Consider the following 20,299-nt stretch of genomic DNA (forward strand, 5'->3'; position numbering starts at 1 on the left):
TTATTTTGTCTGATATGCTTTTGTATCATGTGAACACCTCTAAGTGTTAATGTTTCATTTGTTTAAGGAAGACTAAAAAGTGCAATCAAATATGGTCTCACCATTTTTTTAATATACATAATGGGCTACAACATAAATACTTCTACTTTTAACTTAAACAGTAAGGTGACAAGTAAGAATGTATCAAATGCTGGGAAAGGGCTAAGAGTATTAAAATAATATGTGAAGAGCTTTGGGATGAAAATGTTAAATTATATGTTCAGTGGCATTGTTCTCAAGGGCTTCTGATCCAAATATCTTTTAAGTTTAATCTTTCCAAAGGATCCTATTAACTCCACCTTCCTCAATAAGGGCCCTAAGGTCAAGATTAAATATGAAAAATACAATTGTATATCAGTTATTAGATAGAATCATGTGTGAGAAATCTTCCTATATCATACATCTAAATTCAAAATCTTTTGTAAACCAAAAACATCTTTCTTAAAAAGAAATAAAAAAGGAGTAAAGAAAAAAAATTTAAGTAATTTAGCAATACCTTTTGGACTTACATTGGTGATGATTCGATGGAGTGAATTTACCAGCACATAGTGAAATGTAGAAGGGGAATTCTGAGCCAGGCAGATCTACAGAGGAAAGAAAAAAAGTGATTATTACTTCTATGAGAAAAATATATAGTAATATATATGAGGACAAAAGGAACAACAAAAAGAAAGTTTTTTTAAAAATAGAATAAATTTTTAAGGTCTTGAAATTAACTTTAACATATAATAATAAGCAATACTGATAAAGGTGTAATCTATTCATTTTTCTACTCTTTTCACATTTAAAAAGATCAACAGCATCAGTAAACACAACTGGATCAAAACCAATGCTCTCACCTTAAAGTGTTGGTTGTTGTGAGGGCTTATACGAAAGCAAGAAACAAGGCAGTCAATCATTAGATCCACATCTGCAGGCTGACTGCCTCTTGAGAATGGTTTACTTGGATTAAAAAGCAGGTTCTATGAAAATCCCAATAGAAAACAAAAGCCTTTAAACAGTCATGCAGTATTTTTTCTACTAGTTTTTAATAATAACATATCATCCACACAGATGGCAGTAACATTTAGTTCCCAGACAAAACAAAAAGCACTAATATTGTGCTTCATCAGTCTGACAAAATTCAAAATTCTTACTATACCATATATGGTTCCTTTCAGGCTCAAATTTCTACATTATTTTAAACCCAAGTCTGAATATTTATGCTAATTTAAGAAAACGGGTTCATTCTGTGTTTTCTTCATATTCTAAGCCACCTTATGTAGCCGGAGGAACAGTAACAAAAGCAGGTCCTAAGAATTTAATAAAAGAAGACTCAGAGCTTCTTTGTTGCAATGATCTTTGACAGTGATCTAGTATACTATTTATACTACAAGTTTATTCTTCATTTAACGTTTTTTAAGTTTGTATAAGAGAAACAATAAGCATGTTACCTTAAGATCAACCACCATGGACTGAACTAGTAAGAAGATGACAGAGTTATCTTCCCAATTGATGTAAGTACTTGCTTTACACAGTTTGACACAGGCGATTGCAGCGCTTTCAGTCAGCTGCCTGCTTCCTCCATGGCCGGCAAGTGCTTTTCGTAGACTGTCCAGAAACAACTTCTACAAAATTCAAATACAGCAATTAGATAATATGTGAAGTTTTTTAGATTTCAGACTTACTTAATAAAGTAGCAAATTAGCCTCTAAAAATTATACTCTAGAAATATATAATTGATATATTGATATTTGTGGTTTTAAATTTCATAATTTAAGTAGCTGTCATCATTTAAATGTTTCTTGAATCCAAAAACAGGAACCTGTTCTTCCCTTTCTTTGTTGAATTATTAAAGGAACATGAGAAAACATCCTTCCCAAACAATGTAGTTGACTTCCCAACCCTGAATTTAGCTGATCAAATTCTCTTTTTTATATTATCTTTAATTTCTAAATATTATACTTTCTTGGTTACTGTCTATCTCAAATTGTTCCATCTTTATCTAAAACTCCAGGCTACATTAAAGCTTCAGCCTTCTAACTAAGGATATATCTAAGGCTGTTCTAGTGCTCTAAATTCCACTCCTCATAGAAAGTTATGCATTCTTGTGATCTCAAGCCCTCTCTACAGCTCATTAACAAATTTCTCCCTTTGGCCTTACTCCTAACTGAAAATAATACATCTATACTTACACACATTCTCAATATAACATGCCAAAAGCTAAACTCATGCAACAACAGCAGAATATACATTCTTCTCAAACACATAAGCAACAATTTCCAGGATGGACTATATGTTAGGCCACAAGCCTTAATAAATTTAAAGAGATTAAAAATATATATATAATCTTTCTGATCACAATGAAATGAAACTAGAAATCAACAGCAGAAGGAAAACTGGAAAATTCACAAATGTGTAAAAATTAAACAATACCCTTGGTCAAAGAAAAAAACCACAAAGAAAATTAGAAAATATCTTCAGACAAATCAAAGTAAAAAAACAACATACCAAAATTTAAAGAAAACAGTGCTAAGTGGAAAATTTAGAGCTGGAAACTCTTGCATTAAAAAAGGAGAAAGTTCTCAAATCAATATGAAATAGAGAATAGAAAAACAGGGGAAAAATCAACAAAATCAAAAGTTGGCTCTTTGCAAAGGTCAAGAAATTTACAAACCTTTAGCTAGATTAAGAAAACTCAAATTACTAAAGATCAGAATTGAAAATGAGGACATTACTGTTTTTACAGAAATAAAGATTATTACACTATGAAAAATTATACACCAACAAACAGGATAATCCAGACAAACGGGCAAATTCCTAGAAACACACAATCTACCAAAACGGACTCATTAAGAAACAGAAAATCTAAATAGAACTATAACTAGCAAGGAGGTGAAATCAGTAATAAAAAACCTCCCTACAAAGAAAAAGCCCAGGATCAGACGGCTTCACTGGTGAATACTCTATCAAGTATTTAAAGAAGAATTAACACCAATCCTTCTCAAATACTTCCAGAAAATTAAAGGAGAAGGAACACTTCCTAACTCATCCCACGAGGCTAGCAATACTCTAATATGAAGGCCAGACAAAAACACTGCAAGAAAACTATGGACGAATTTCCCTTAAGAATATCTATGAAAGAATCCTCAACATGAATTAGCAAACCAAATCCAGTAGTATAGTAAGAGGATTATATACCATGACCAAGTGGGATTTATTCCTAGAGGACATGAATGGTTCAACAACAAAATCAATCAATGTAATACATCACATAAATAAAATGAAGGGAAAAAAATCATCACCATTGATGCAGAAAAAGCATTTGGCAAAATTCAACACCCTCCCATGACAGAAACACTGAATAAGCTTCCTTAACATGATAAAAGCTATATATGAACAACCCATAGCTAACATCATACTTAATGGTGAACAACTGAAAGCTATTGGTCTAATATTAGGAACAAGATATGGACGCCTGCTTTTGCCACTTCTATTAAACATACTAGTGGAAGTTCTACGCAGAACAATTAGAAAAAGAAAAGGAAATGAGAAAAGAAAAAGAAATAAAAGTCATCCAAACTGGAAAGGAAGAAGTTATCTCTGTTCTCAGATGACATGATCTATATGTAGAAAACCTTGAAGATAACACACAAACACACAAAAAGCATGTTAGAGCTAATAAACAAATTCAGCAAAGTTGTAGGATACAAAATCAACACACAAAAGTCAACTGCATTTCTATACACAAGCAATTAACAATTTAAAAAGGAAATTAAGAAAACAATTCCTCTTATGAAAGCATCAAAAAGAATAAAATACTTAGGAATTAACTTAACCAACGAGATGAAAGACTTGCACAATGAAAGCTATGAAACAGTGCTGAAAGAAATCAAAGAAGATATAAACGGAAGCACATCCCATGTTCATGGATTGGAAACTTAACACTGTTAAGATGGCAATACTATCCAAAGCACTCTACAGATTCAGTGTAGTCCTTATCAAAACCCCAATAGTGTTTTTTGCAGAAATAGAAAAACCCATCCAAAAATTCATATGGTATTTCAAAGGAAGCCAAAAAGCCAGAACAATCTTGAAAAAAGAAGAACAAAGTTGGAAGACTCAAACTTCCTGATTTCAAAACTTACTACAAAGTTACAGTAACCAAAACTCTGTGATACTGGTATAAAGACAGACATATAGACCACTGGAATAGAACAGAAAGTGCAGAAAGATATCCTCGAATATATGATCAAATTCAGTGGAGAAAGTAGTTTTTTTCAACAAAGAGAGCTGGAAAAACTGGATGTCCACATGCAAAAGAATGAAGTCAGATCCTTCCCTTACTCTGTATACAAAAATGAACTCAAAATGGATCAAAGACCTAAACAACTAAAACTATAAAATCCTATAAGAGAACATACAAGACAATCTTAACAACACCGAATTTGGCAATGATTTCTTGATATGATACCAGTAAAAGCACAAGCAACAAAAAATAAACTGGACTTCATCAAAATCAAAAAACTTTTGTGTATCAAAGGACATTACTGAGAAGGTGAAATGACAATCCACAGAATGAAAGAAAATATTTGCAAATCATATATCTGAAAAGGAATTAATATCCACAATATTTAAAGAACTCCTACAACTCAACAACACAAAAACACTGTGAGTGTACTCAACACCACCGAACTGTATACTTAAAAACAGTTAAAAGGGTAAATTTTTTGCTACTTCACCACAACATAAATAAGTAAATAAAATTTTAAAAGCTAAACTCATATTTCCTCTGAACCAACTCCCACTTTGGACTTCCCTTTGATCAGTCTCAAACACTATTCTGCATATCTCACCTCTAACTCTAATCTTTAGACTTTTCCTAATTGCCTAAGAATAAAGTTTAAACGCAAACTGGCTCACAATGTCTTCCAGATTATTCACATCTGCTCTTCATCTTCACTTCTTGTAACTGCCTGTGTGAACCTTCCACTCTCTAGCTAACTTTTCTGAACATACCTTCAACATTTTTATATCCATTTTCTTGATTACCCTGGCTTGAACAACACTCACTTTCTTTCTCTAATCTAAATTCCTTTCTTATTTCAAGTTCAACTAAGGTTCCACACCTCTTCCATAAAACTTTCCTAACTATCCAAGCTTCATCTGAATTCTTACAGCACATATAGCCTGTATTATTATCCTAGTAAACAGGTACTCTTGATAAATAACTTTTTATCCATAAAGGAATAACGGGGACTTCCCTGGTGGTGCAGTGGTTAAGAATCCGCCTGCCAATGCAGGGGACATGGGTTCGATCCCTGGTCTGGGAAGATCTCACGTGCCGTGGAGCAACTAAGCCTGTAAGCCACAACTACCGAGCCCACGTGCGCCTAGAGCCAGTGCTCCGCAACAAGAGAAGCCACCGCAATGAGAACCCCGCGTGCCGCAATGAAGAGCAGCCCCCACTCGCTGCAACTAGAGAAAGCCCACATGCAGCAACAAAGACCCAACACAGCCAAATATATATATTAATTTATTTATTTATTATTTATTTTTTTAAAGAAATAACTGGGAATTCTAGGGAGACAGCAGTCTTACGCTATCCTTGACTGCTGATCTCTCCTCGAGCTCCTTTATTCCTTGGTTCCCATGTTCACCTCTTCTTCCTGGAGATATAGCCATATTTCTCAGCCTCTCTTGCAGTTAAATGTGGCTATATGACTGAGTTCAACTAATGAAATGTGAATGAAAGAGATGCATGCTATTTAAGGGCCTGACCCATAAAAATCCTCAGCATGCTTTTTTTCTATGTTATCTTTTTCCCTCTGGCTCACAGGATGGAAACAACTCCCACAGAAGCCATGTATGGAAAGTGGCAGTTGTTGCTGACCAAGGTCCTAAGAAACCACAAAAAGGAGGACTGTCCTACAAAGCTACTCAGTTCGGCTGCTCAATACTATTTCATTAAGTATAATAAAGTTCTATTTGGTTGAGCCATTATACTACCTACCCTAATACAGTAAGACAGTAATACAACTAAAAATAATAAAAAAATTTAGAAACTGAAAAATAGAACTGCTTTCCATACATAGTCTGCAGTCTAGGATTGGTGTAAATGAAAGCCTGATCCAATCTGTTTAGGGTTCTATTTGTTTGTTGTTTGTTGCCTTGCTTGCTTTATAATAAAGCACTACGCATGACTACCAAAGCCTGGAAGGAGTTCTGCCACATTGCCAAAGTCAACTGGCTACCTGTGGGAGCCCAGCCAGCTAAACCAAGCATTTCTCACAGCATACTATCTCAAGCCACCTACACGGTAGTTCTAAGAGTGGTATTAAAGATTTGCATTAAATTCTGTGTCCTACTAAAATTAAACACATTCTACTCTGATGACCATGAAACACCTTTTTAAACAAATATGTATCACAATTAATTTTTTTTAAATCACAAAAAACTAACAATTTGGAAACTATAAAACATTCCTCTAAGTCAAACATGGCAATTAAGTAAGAGAAATTAGAAATTGGAAATTACTAAAATTGAGGAAACTTCATCTGAAAACCAAGACTGCTGCTAAAAAGTAAAATCCAAAGCCTTACAGATACTTGTACAATTTTTTTAAAAATTGCAAATAGATGAACTAAACCATTACCTCAAAAAAATCAATGTTAGAAAATATAAAGTCAAAATGCCAGGTTTTGGGCTTCCCTGGTGGCGCAGTGGTTAAGAATCTGCCTGCCAATGCAGGGGACATGGATTTGAGCCCTGGTCCAGGAAGATCCCACATGCCATGGAGCAACAAAGTCCATGTGCCACAACTACTGAAGCCCGCGCACCTAGAGCCCATGCTCCACAGGAGAAGCCACTGCAATGAGAAGCTCACACATCACAACGAAGAGTAGCACCCGCTCACCGCAACTAGAGAAGGCCCACGCACAGCAACGAATACCCAATGCAGCCAAAAAAAAAAAAAAAAAAGCCAGGTTTTAAAGACGAATAGAATAGATAAACCCTAGTAAACATGAATGAGGAAATATGAGACATATTAGAAATGAGGAAAGAGTTATAAACATGGATATTGAGGAAAATAATTAGAAGAGAATATATAAATATTATAAACAAACATTGTGTCTATATATTTCTATATTACAAATAAAATATGTAGATATAGATATACATAACTCCTTGCTGATAAAATTGAAAAATATATTTCCTAGCAAAGAATAAACTGTCAAAAGTAACCTTAAAAGAGACAAAACTTTCTCAAAAAATTAAAAATAGAATTTACATACAATCCAACCATACCACTTCTGTGTATATATGAAAAAGAACTGAAAGCAGGGTCTCAAAGAGATATCCATATACCCATGTTCACAGCAGTATTATTTGTAATAGCTAAAAGGTGGAAGCAACCCAAAAGTCCAGGAACAAATGAAATTGGATAAACAAAATATAGTATATAGAGTCAATGGAATATTACTCAGCCTTAAAGAAAGGAAATTCTGACACATGTTACAAGGTAGATGAACCTTGAGGACATTATGCTAAGTGAAATAAGACAGCCACAAAAAGACAAACACTCTATATTTCCACTTATATGAGGTATCTAGAGTAGTCAAATTCACTGAGACAGAAAGTAGAATGGTGGCTGTTAGGGGCTAGCAGGAGGGGACTATGGGGAGTTATTGTTTCATAACAAAATGAACAATGGTTCTTAAACTTCAGTGTGCACAACAATCACTTAGAGGGTTTGCTAAAAACAGGTTGCTAGCTGTACCCAACCCCTAGAGCTTCTGTTTCAGCAGACCTAGAGTGGGGATCTAACAATTTGCATTTCTAACAGGTTTCCAGGTGATGCTGATGCTGCTGCTCTTAAGACCACACTCTGAGAAGCACTGAACTAGATCTTGATCTCAATCTCTCTGTCTCATAAAAATTTTAAAAAGTAGACTAGAAGGATATATACCAACCCTTGACAGTAGCTGTTCCCAGGGAAAAAGGAAAGAAAATGGAATTAGTGGAATCAAAGGGGACTTGAGTTTTATCTGGAATTAAAGAAGAATTTATGCAACTATTATTTGTTCAATTTTTAAAATCATATGTAAATAGAAAAAAGATAAGCAATATATCATAATGTTAATATGAGTATGGGTCATTGTTATATTTGCTGTACACTTCAAATATTTATGCTAAAAAAGATAACATGGTCAAAAGAAATGATGGTCTGGAAAAAATATTTACAACCAACTGAAAATAATGGATTACTGCTCCTAATAAACAAAAAGTCCCATTAAGCTCTACCCACCACCAGTCCCTCCCATCAGGAAACTTACACAAGCCTCTTAGATAGCCTCATCCACCAGAGGGCAGACAGCAAAAGGAAGAACTACAGTCCTGCAGCCTGTGGAACAAAAACCACATTCACAGAAAGATAGACAAGATGAAAAGGCAGAGGGCTATGTACCGGATGAAGGAACAAGATAAAACCCCAGGACAAAACTAAATGAAGTGGAGATAGGCAAACTTCCATAAAAAGAATTCAGAATAATGATAGTAAAGATGATCCAGGACCTCGGAAAAAGAATGGAGGCAAAGTTCGAGAAGATGCAAGAAATGTTTAACAAAGACCTAGAAGAATTAAAGAACAAACAAACAGAGATGAACAATACAATAACTGAAATGAAAACTACACTAGAAGGAATCAATAGCAGAATAACTGAGGCAGAAGAACGGATAAGTGACCTGGAAGACAGAATGGTGGAATTCACTGCTGCAGAACAGAATAAAGAAAAAAGAATGAGAAGAAATGAAGACAGCCTAAGAGACCTCTGGGACAACATAAAATGCAACTACATTCACATTATAGGGGTCCCAGAAGGAGAAGAGAGACAGAAAGGACAAGAGAAAATATTTGAAGAGATTATAGTCGAAAACTTCTCTAACATGGGAAAGGAAATAGCCACCCAAGTCCAGGAAGCACAGCGAGTCCCATACAGGATAAACCCAAGGAGAAACACACCAAGACACATAGTAATCAAATTGGCAAAAATTAAAGACAAAGAAAAATTATTGAAAGCAGCAAGGGAAAAACGACAAATAACATACAAGGGAACTCCCATAAGGTTAACAGCTGATTTCTCAGCAAAAACTCTACAAGCCAGAAGGGAGTGGCATGATATACTTAAAGTGATGAAAGAGAAGAACCTACAACCAAGATCACTCTACCCAGCAAGGATCTCATGCAGATTCGACGGAGAAATCAAAAGCTTTACAGACAAGCAAAAGCTAAGAGAATTCAGCACCACCAAACCAGCTCTACAACAAATGCTAAAGGAACTTCTCTAAGTGGGAAACAGAAGAAAAGGACCTACAAAAACAAACCCAAAACAATTAAGAAAATGGTAATAGGAACATACATATCGATAATTACCTTACACATGAATGGATTAAAGGCTCCAACAAAAAGACACAGGCTCACTGAATGGATACAAAAACAAGACCCATATATACGCTGTCTATAAGACACCCACTTCAGACCTAGGGACACATACAGACTGAAAGTGAGGGGATGGAAAAAGATATTCCATGCAAATGGAAATCAAAAGAAAGCTGGAGTAGCAATACTCATATCAGACAAAACAGACTTTAAAATAAAGAATGTTACAATAGACAAGGAAGGATACGACATAATGATCAAGGGATCAATCCAAGAAGAAGATATAACAATTATAAATATATATGCCCCCAACACAGGAGGACCTCAATACATAAGGCAACTGCTAACAGCTATAAAAGAGGAAATCAACAATAACACAGTAATAGTGGGAGACTTTAACACCTCACTTACACCAATGGACAGATCATCCAAAATGAAAATAAATAAGGAAACAGAAGCTTTAAATGACACAATAGACCATAGATTTAATTGATATTTATAGGACATTCCATCCCAAAACAGTAGATTACACTTTCTTCTCAAGTGCGCATGGAACATTCTCCAGGATAGATCACATCTTGGGTCACAGATCAAGCCTCAGTAAATTTAAGAAAATTGAAATCATATCAAGCATCTTTTCTGACAGCAACACTATGAGATTAGAAATGAATTACAGGGAGAAAAATGTAAAGAACACAAATACATGGAGGCTAAACAATACATAACCAAGAGATCACTGAAGAAATCAAAGAGGAAATCAAAAAATACCTAGAGAAAAATGACAATGAATACATGACGATCCAAAACCTATGGGATGCAGCAAAAGCAGTTCTAAGAGGGAAGTTTATAGCCATACAAGCCTACCTCAAGAAACAAGAAAAAACTCAAATAAAGAATCTAAACTTACACCTAAAGGAACTAGAGAAAGAAGAACAAACAAAACCCAAAGTTAGCAGAAGGAAAGAAATCATAAAGATCAGAGCAGGAATAAATGAAATAGAAACAAAGAAAACAATTGCAAAGATCAATAAAACTAAAATAAATAAAACTGGTTCTTTGAGAAGATAAACAAAATTGATAAACCATTGGTCAGACTCATCAAGAAAAAGAGGGAGAGGACTCAAATCAATAAAATTAGAAATGAAAAAGGAGAAGTTACAACAGACACCATAGAAATACAAAGCATCTTAAGAGATTACTACAAGCAACTCTATGCCAATAAAATGGACAACCTGGAAGAAATGGACAAATTCATAGAAAGGTATAACCTTCCAAGACTGAACCAGGAAGAAATAGAAAATATGAACACACCAGTCACAAGTAATAATATTGAAACTGTGATTAAAAATCTTCCAACAAACAAAAGTGCAGGACCAGATGGCTTCAGAGGTGAATTCTATCAAACATTTAGAGAAGAGCTAACACCCATCCTTCTCAAACTCTTCCAAAAAACTGCAGTGGAAGGAACACTCCCAAACTCATTCTATGAGGCCACCATCACCCTGATACCAAAACCAGACAAAGATACCACAAAAAAAGAAAATTACAGACCAATATCACTGATGAATATAGATGCAAAACTCTGCAACAAAATACTAGCAAACAGAATCCAACAACACATTAAAAGGATCATACACCATGATCAAGTGGGATTTATCCCAGGGATGCAAAGATTCTTCAATATACGCAAGGAGAAAAAGGAGAAAAACCATATGATCATCTCAAGAGATGCAGAGAAAGCTTTCAACAAAATTCAATACCATTTATGATAAAAACCCTCCAGAAAGTAGGCATATAGGGAACTTAACTCAACATAATAAAGGCCATATATGACAAACCCACAGCCAACATTGTCCTCAATGGTGAAAAACTGAAACCTTTCCACTAGGATCAGGAACAAGACAAGGTTGCCCACTCTCACCACTATTATTCGACACAGTTTTGCAAGTTTTAGCCACAGCAATCAGAGAAGAAAAAGAAATAAAAGGAATCCAAATAGGAAAAGAAGAAGTAAAGCTGTCACTGTTTGCAGATGACATGATACTATACATAGAGAATCCTAAAGATGCTACCAGAAAACTACTAGAGCTAATCAATGAATTTGGTAAAGTTGCAGGATACAAAATTAATGCACAGTAATCTCTTGCATTCCTATACACTAATGATGAAAAATCTGAAAGAGAAATTAAGGAAACACTCCCATTTACCACTGCAACAAAAAGAATAAAATATCTAGGAATAAACCTACCTAAGGAACAAAAGATCTGTATGCAGAAAATTATAAGACACTGATGAAAGAAATTAAAGATGATACAAACAGATGGAGAGATATACCATGTTCTTGGATTGGAAGAATCAACACTGTGAAAATGACTATATTACCCAAAGCAATCTACAGACTCATTGCAATCCCTATCAAACTACCACTGGCATTTTTCACAGAACTAGAAAAAAATTTCACAATTTGTACGGAAATACAAAAGACCGCAAATAGCCAAAGCAATCTTGAGGACAAAAATGGAGCTGGAGGAATCAGGCTCCCTGACTTCAGACTATACTACAAAGTTACAGTAATCAAGACAGTATGGTGCTGGCACAAAAACAGAAATACAGATCAATGGAATAGGATAGAAAGCCCAGAGATAAACCCGCACACATAAGGTCACCTTATCTTTGATAAAGGAGGCAAGAATATACAGTGGAGAAAAGACAGCCTCTTCAATAAGTGGTGCTGGGAAAAGTGGACAGCTACATGTAAAAGAATGAAATTAGAACACTCCCTAACACCATACACAAAAATAAGCTCAAAATGGATTAAAGAGCTAAATGTAAGGCCAGACACTATCAAACTCTTAGAGGAAAACATAGGCAGAACCCTCTATGACATAAATCACAGCAAGATCCTTTTTAACCCACCTCTTAGAGAAATGGAAATAAAACAAAAATAAACAAATGGGACCTAATGAAACTTAAAAGCTTTTGCCCAGCAAAGGAAACCATAAACAAGACAAAAAGACAACCCACAGAATGGGAGAAAATATTTGCAAATGAAGCAACTGACAAAGGATTAATTGCCAAAATTTACAAGCAGCTCATGCAGCTCAATATCAAAAAAACAAACAACCCAATCCAAAAAAGGGCAGAAGACCTAAATAGACATTTCTCCGAAGAAGATATACAGATTGCCAACAGACACGTGAAAGAATGCTCAACATCATTAATCATTAGAGAAATGCAAATCAAAACTACAATGAGATATAACCTCACACCGGTCAGAATGGCCATCATCAAAAAATCTACAAACAGTAAATGCTGGAGAGGGTGTGGAGAAACAGGAACCCTCATACACTCTTGGTGGGAATGTAAATTGATACAGCCACTATGGAGAACAGTATGGAGGTTCCTTAAAAAACTACAAATAGAACTACCATACGACCCTGCAATCCCACTACTAGGCATATACCCTGAGAGAACCATAATTCAAAAAGAGTCATGTACCCCAATGTTCATTGCAGCTCTATTTACAATCGCCAGGACATGGAAGCAACCAAAGTGTCCATCAACCGATGAATGGATAAAGAGTAGTGGCACATATATACAATGGAATATTACTCAGCCATAAAAAAAACCAAAATTGAGTTATTTGTAGTGAGGTGGATGGACCTAGAGTCTGACATACAGAGTCAACTAAGTCAGAAAGAGAAAAACAAATACCGTATGCTAACACATATATATGGAGTGTAAAAAACAAAAAAAAAGGTCATGAAGAACCTAGGGGCAAGACGGGAATAAAGACACAGACCTACTAGAGAATGGACTTGAGGATATGGGGAGGGGGAAGGGTAAGCTGGCACAAAGTGAGAGAGTGGCATGGACATATATACACTACCAAATGTAAAATAGATAGCTAGTGGGAAGCAGCCGCATAGCACAGGGAGATCCGCTCAGTGCTTTGTGACCACCTAGAGGGGTGGGATAGGGAGGGTGGGAGGGAGGGAGACACAAAAGGGAAGAGATGTGAGGATACATGTATATGTATAACTGACTTACTTTGTTATAAAGCAGAAATTAACACACCACTGTAAAGCAATTATACTCCAATAAAGATGTTAAAAAACAAACAAACAAACAAACAAAAAACCCTATGCTTAGGGTCGGGTCTTCCCTGGTGGCGCAGTGGCTAGGAATCCGCCTGACAATGCAGGTGACACAGGTTCGAGCCCTGGTTTGGGAAGTTCCCACATGCCGCAGAGCAACTAAGCCCATGCACCACAACTAATGAGCCTGTGCTCTAGAGCCCACAAACCACAACTACTGAGCCTGCGTGCCACAACTACTGAAGCCCGTGTTCCACAACAAGAGAAGCCATCGCAATGAGAAGCCCACACACCATAACGAAGAGTAGCCCCCCGCTCACAGCAACTAGAGAAAGCCCGCGTGCAGGAACAAAGACCCAACGCAACCAAATAAATAAATTAAATAAATAAATAAATTTATTAAAAAACTATGTTTAATACTGTCCTTTCTGGTAAAAGAATGCAACTACGGGATTATTTTAAGTCTTTAATCAATGAGTGTTATCACTGATATCATATTTTTCCTCCAACTAAATCTATGTCCAAGTATGTCTCTGCTAAGGACAGGAAACAAAAAAACCTACAATGATGCAACTAGAAATGGTCACCTGGAATATCATGCTTACAGAATGCTAAGCTTAAAGTAATATACACCTTGAGTAAAATAAATTGCTTCATGGGAATTCCCTGGCGGTCCAGTGGTTAGGACTCGGTGCTTTCACTGCTGGGCCTGGATTCGATCCCTGGTCGGGGAACTAAGATCCTGCAAGCCGCACGGTGTGGCCAAATTAAAAAAAAACAAAAACAACTGCTTCACATCTGGACATGATGGAAACAACTTTGCCCTCCTCACCTTATTCATGTTGTTTTCATCAACCACATCCTTGGAAATATCCTGGATTATTTCTGGACACAAGATAAGGAGAATGATTTGTAGTGGCCAAACTGCTGCTTTACGTTTGGTGCTTTCAGCAAAACCATCCACTAGGTCAAAGAGTTTTTCTGCACACTCTATGTGAAAAATATAAATATTAAATGATATAATTAGATGAGAAGAAAATCTCTGGCATTAAATTAAAAGCTGGTGCTATCCAAAAACCCAAAGGCCACATTTTTAAAAGATAAACTTGGAAGTTCACTTAACTCAGCAAATTCATTCAATTCAAGCAATGTTATATGGTCTGTGTATTAGAAGAGGTTATATTGTCTATGTATTAGAACAGCTATCTTGATCCATCCTAGAGAAGTCCAAATTTTAGAATGGCCAGACTTGTATTTAGTCTCAATGTGCAGGGCCTTATGCAAAGTGTGATGTATCCAAGAAACGAAGACTGAATAGCTTCTCAAAGGGAATTACCAAAGCTCTCCAGGGGTCTATTCTCCTTCTTGCAGTTGTGTCTTGAGAATTCCAAGTGGGGATATTCCTACTTTACACACATCTCTCTAAATACAAACTAAAGCCTCAGAGCACACACAGAAAAAAGGTGCTTCACTACACCAAAGAGCCACCAGTATCCAATCTACAACTCTAATTAAAGATCAGAGCTTCATTTCAAACTTCCTTATCCATTTGCTCAAAGGAAAAAGGTTGAGGCTAATTTAGAAATATAAGAAAAAAATAATACTTCCTATTTGACATAAGTTGAAAAGATTAAAAGCACCATAATAACAAAATAACTTTGAAAATGATAGGTTTTTACCTCATAAGTAAGAGTTTAAAAGACAAAAACAAACAAACAAACAAAAACCAATCTTATCCTTACCAGCCATATCAGTCTGTGGAATCTGGTATAACTTTGTAAATTCATCTGGATAATTTTCTACCCAGTTCCAAAATGCCTACAAATAACAAAACATATGTTTTTATGTCATATTTTCTTAATATAGTAAATAAAATAACATATGCCTCCAATTATATCACAAAATTCTAATTTCCTTCGGAAGAATATTGCAGTGCAGTCTTCCTAAAAATTAATGTGAAATTATCACTCAAGTCATAACTCCTTGATTCAAAATCCTGAAGACAGCAACACTTATAACCAAAAATTAACAAAACTTTAATATCAAAGAGGTTATTACTTACTTTTTCCAGGCTATTTATAACCGCTAATTGTGCAACTTTCTTTAGGGCTTTAAATTTAAATGCTGTTTCTGGAGAAAAAAAAAAAAGTTTTACAATTAACTCTAGTTTAATTAGTTAACACAAATACAATTCAGAGCTACTGGTAAAAATAACTTTCCTTTTATATACAAACTTTTGTTCCAGTATTATTTAAGCAATGTAAAGGTAAAGATAATTAGTATAAGCCAAAACTTCACTGGTTATGTCCACTAAAGACCAAACTGAACCTTGAACTTCAAAGGTTGTTGTGAATTTTTTCCTTTGTTTTGTTTCTAATAATAACTACATTTTAAAAAAATGGATAAAATATACGGTCATTGTAGAAAATTCAAAAAATACACAGCAATCTAAGGGAAATTTAAAACATTATCTATGATTCTACCATTTGGAGACGATCACAGTTAACAGTTCAGTGAATTTTCTCCCTTCCCTTTTCCTATGCATGTATAAGACAAATACATTTACCATAACTGAACAAAACCTGTTCATATCAAACCTATTCTTAACATTTCACATCATATCCCCAACTTTTTCCATATCATTAAAAATTCCTCACACATATATTTGATGGCTCTATTACAATAATAATATTACTTGAACAATTACAACATGCCAGGTATTTTCAATCTAATATATTTAATTCTTTCAAAATCTTAATGCTTTCAGGTATTACAGATGAGCCAACTGTGTTTCTGAGGTTACAGATCTAATAAATGATTGAATTGGGCTTCAAAGCCATAGTCTTTTCAGTATGCTTTGATGTCTTTCGGGATATTTAAGTCACTGTATTAAGTCACTGGTTATTGAAATATTTTCCAATTGTTGCATATTTATTTCTAATACTGCACTATTATAAGTAACATTAATACTTTTATATCCAAGTCTTTTCCACATTCCGATTATTTCTTTAAGGCACATAAATACCTAGAAAAAGAACTGTCCAAAGAGATGAATATTTTTAAGGCTCTTGATAAATATTGCCAACCTGATTTTCAGAAGGGTTAGGCCAAAGGCCACTCCCACCAAGAAGAATATGAAAGTGCCCTTATCACATCCTTGCCATCATTAAATGTGTTCATTTCTTTTATTCTACTAATTTGATTGTTCAAAGCAGTAGAATGCATTTTTAAAATAAGACTAAACATTTTGCCATATAAATATATTAGATATTTTAATTTCCTCTTCTATAAATGTATTGTCCACATTTATAAAAAGATTTATATCTGGAAAAGATGACTCTTCTATAAACTATATTACTGGTAACAGTCTCTTGGCAGAGAACTCCCCATATGGACTTTTAATGAAGGGATGCAGGTACTTATTACAATTACACAAATATCTTTATAAGATAGAGATGAGTCTACAAGTTATAAAATTGTCTAAATAATCCTTTAAAAGTCACTTATTTCCCTGGACTTGGAAGTGAGCAACTTGCTCTCCAAGTTAGTTTTAAAACATACCCTTCCAACCTTCTTTGCTCTTGCTCTCCTTTGACTTCCAAACAATAGCATTACACTTTACAGTGCACTTGAGTCTTTTTGCCTTCCTATATTCATCAACTTTACCTTTATGACACTTTAAATGTGTTATACACAGTAGTCTATTCTCAATTCCAATGTATAAATATTTTATATATACTTGTAGAACTCCAGTTCTACAAGTTTCTGACTGGATACCCTACCAATACCTCAAACTCAATAGATCTAAAACTGAATTTATCGTTTCCCTGGCCACCTTCTTCTCTGCTTTAACCAGCTTGCTCTGTAACATTTGGTGATACTTCCCTTTAACATCACATACCTAAATTAATCACCAAAAGCTATGCAATGTATTCTACTTCCTAAATACCATAACAAATTGGTCTCCGCCCTACCCCATTCCATCCAGATCTCCACTATCCTTATTTCTACCTCACGTTACTATACAACCAAGTCCCAGAAGTTCATGTAACTTTTTATCAAATCATCCTGAAAATTTCAAGCAAAGTGGCATATCTAAAATAAAATACTGATCAAGGTAATTTCCACCCAAAAGCCTCTGCATCACTTCCCATGGCCACTAAAATAAAGCCTAATAACCCATAAGCAAAACAGTACAGCAGTTAGGTACTTTGGTTCTAGAGACAGACAGATGTGACCCTGCCACTCAATAGCTGTATGACCTTGTAAGTGTTACTTAAGCCTCAGTTTCCTCATCAATATAGGGGATGATAATATTATTATTGATGATATTATTATTGATGATAATATTATCATCAACCCTGTTTCACAGGGTTACTGTATTGATGAGAAAAAGCATGTGAAGAGCATAGCGTGACATCTGGCACATACTGAAAATGCAACAAATGCTACTATGTTTTTATTAATATGATCTGACCTACTCTTGTACCTCTCTATATCTTGCTCTTTTCCTCTTAACATCTCCCACCCCCAAACCCATAGATACTTATTCTCTCACTTTATGCTCACTCTATTTAGCTTTGCCACACTGCTTTGCAAATAATCTGATAATATATTTGTCTCATAAACCAGGCCAGGAGCTCCAAAGGGAGAGATTCAATACTTTATTAATCTTTGTAAGCCCGGCACTTAGCATGGTTCCTTACATACAGTTTCCCAACAAAAGCTGCTGAATCGAATTTAAAACACATCACTACTTTTACTATTCCATATTACAGGAAGTTTCCATTCCTTTCACCATTATCATGTAGAACCATCTTTTGCTGGTCTATTTAATATTAGCTTTATATTTCACATTTATCAGCATAAACTCTAAATTTATGATCATAAGGAAGCTTCATTCAATGGTGATAACTTACCACAATAAAAAGAAAGTAATTTATCCACACACTTAGTTTCTCTCATTCATGCATGGAGAACCATCTCAATTAATTATTATTGATTAAACATTTCTAAGAAAACTGATCTTTAAACAAACAAACAAAATCCATAGGCACCCTGGACTAGATTTCCCAAATGTCACTGAACAGTTATAAAAAAAAATTACAAAACTCCACTTACATTTCTTAAACATTATACAAAGATTAAATCTCTAAATATTACCATTCAGTTTATTAATAATACTGAATGATATTTGATTTATATTAACACATTCCTGCTTACCACAAAAATTCTCTCATTTCCTTCTGATAGTTTATTTCAATCAACATAATCAAAGAAAGCACTTTCCAAAGCTTTAAAAACACACATTTTAGGCATTATAACATTCCCATGTGTGACTACTATTGACATGTTCTACAAGGAAGCAAAACTAAGCACTGAAAGAGTAAAAGACTTTGTAATGCTATAAAGTCAGTAAGTCAATAACAGAAATGAAAACAGAATGTCAGAAATGAGATTCCTGACTCAATTTCTCCTCTCATAGTAAGAGCACAATCTTCTGGTTCCATCTGCAATGAAACTTTTATATCCTGCTAAGCTATCTGCTTTTAGCACTACCAATAGCTACACAAATAACTTCTATAACCTACTAGCTACCCTCAAGAGGTGAAAGTCTAGAAAAATTAAATAACAGCATCCTCACATTCTCTTTATTAAAAGCAAAAATTGTAGTTGAACAAAACTTTCCATTGCCAAGACTTAAGATACTTATTTTCGCTACTGAACCATAATGTATTACTGTCCATTTCTCAAGGACATTTGCACTATAAAATCCACTTTGATGTTCTAGCTCAACACAATTTGTATAATTAGTACATTCAACACACTGGTTTTTCACCCACAGTGATTAATTTCAGATATATCATATATTTAAACTTACCCTTCAGGAGTCGTTTTAATTTTGCACAATCCACATTGATATACTGTAACAATTCTATATCATGAACATCAACATTGTCTTCTGAACAAACAGTCAATTCCTGTAACCTGAAAAGTAAAAACCAAAAATAATTTATCAACTGAAGTCTTAGGATAGTCCAAAATTCTGAATTCAACAGACTCTTCTCACCCTAATGATGAGTTTATAAGAGAAAATACACATATAAAAATAAGAGAATAAATTTTTTAATGAAAATCTAAAGAACATAACTAATTCAGGGGCTGTGACAAAAGAAACTGTGATAATCCAGTAAACTTCACAATGTACATCAAATTACCATGTTGTACAATATACAGAATTTAATATACAGAATTTTTATTAAAAAAAAAAGATCAGAGCATGCCGATAACTGCTGAAGCACAGTAAGAGATACTTGGATATTTGAAATACTTTCTCTCTGCTGTGTGTATTTTAAAATTTTTTCTATAATATAAAATTCAAATTTCAAATTATAAGTTAAAAAAAGATAAATTTTATTAACCTCTATTCACATCAACTAGACTTCAGAGACATGAATGACATTTTATCTACATTCACAGGATACATTTACTTTGTATTAAAAAAAATAAGTAAGCCTTTATTCACTGCGCTTTTCAGTCTGTACGTGTGCTTACGTGATTATTTAATTAGTGTCCCTCTCTCACAGAACTTAAGCTTGTAATGACAAAAATCTTTCCAAACCCCAAATTTCCCTCTTATTAAATATGAAGTTACCAAAAACGTAGAAAAATTTAGCACTTAACAAAAATATAGATGTTTAAACTGCTAAGAAATTCACTTAAGCCTAATAAATAAAAGAGGTTA

At 34.5% G+C, this 20,299-nt stretch overlaps 1 protein-coding gene across 5 annotated transcripts in view; it reads right to left on the reverse strand.

Annotated features, from left to right (window-relative positions):
- NF1 (neurofibromin 1) overlaps positions 1-20,299 on the reverse strand; it is a 260,760-nt gene that overhangs the window by 171,703 nt on the left and 68,758 nt on the right. For all 5 annotated transcript variants that reach the window (XR_014013948.1, XM_081218712.1, XM_081218713.1 and 2 more), the window contains exons 5-11: positions 19,436-19,542; positions 15,617-15,684; positions 15,297-15,372; positions 14,387-14,544; positions 1,473-1,646; positions 879-1,001; positions 549-623 (exon numbers count right to left, since the gene is read on the reverse strand). Coding sequence is in view for 4 of the 5 variants with exons in the window: in XM_081218712.1 (XP_081074838.1) it covers positions 549-623; positions 879-1,001; positions 1,473-1,646; positions 14,387-14,544; positions 15,297-15,372; positions 15,617-15,684; positions 19,436-19,542 (781 nt within the window). In the remaining variant the exon portion in view is untranslated. The remainder of the gene's footprint in view (positions 1-548; positions 624-878; positions 1,002-1,472; positions 1,647-14,386; positions 14,545-15,296; positions 15,373-15,616; positions 15,685-19,435; positions 19,543-20,299) is intronic.

Source organism: Mesoplodon bidens (assembly GCF_964165515.1).
Source record: "Mesoplodon bidens genome assembly, chromosome: 19".
Taxonomy (NCBI): domain Eukaryota; kingdom Metazoa; phylum Chordata; class Mammalia; order Artiodactyla; family Ziphiidae; genus Mesoplodon; species Mesoplodon bidens.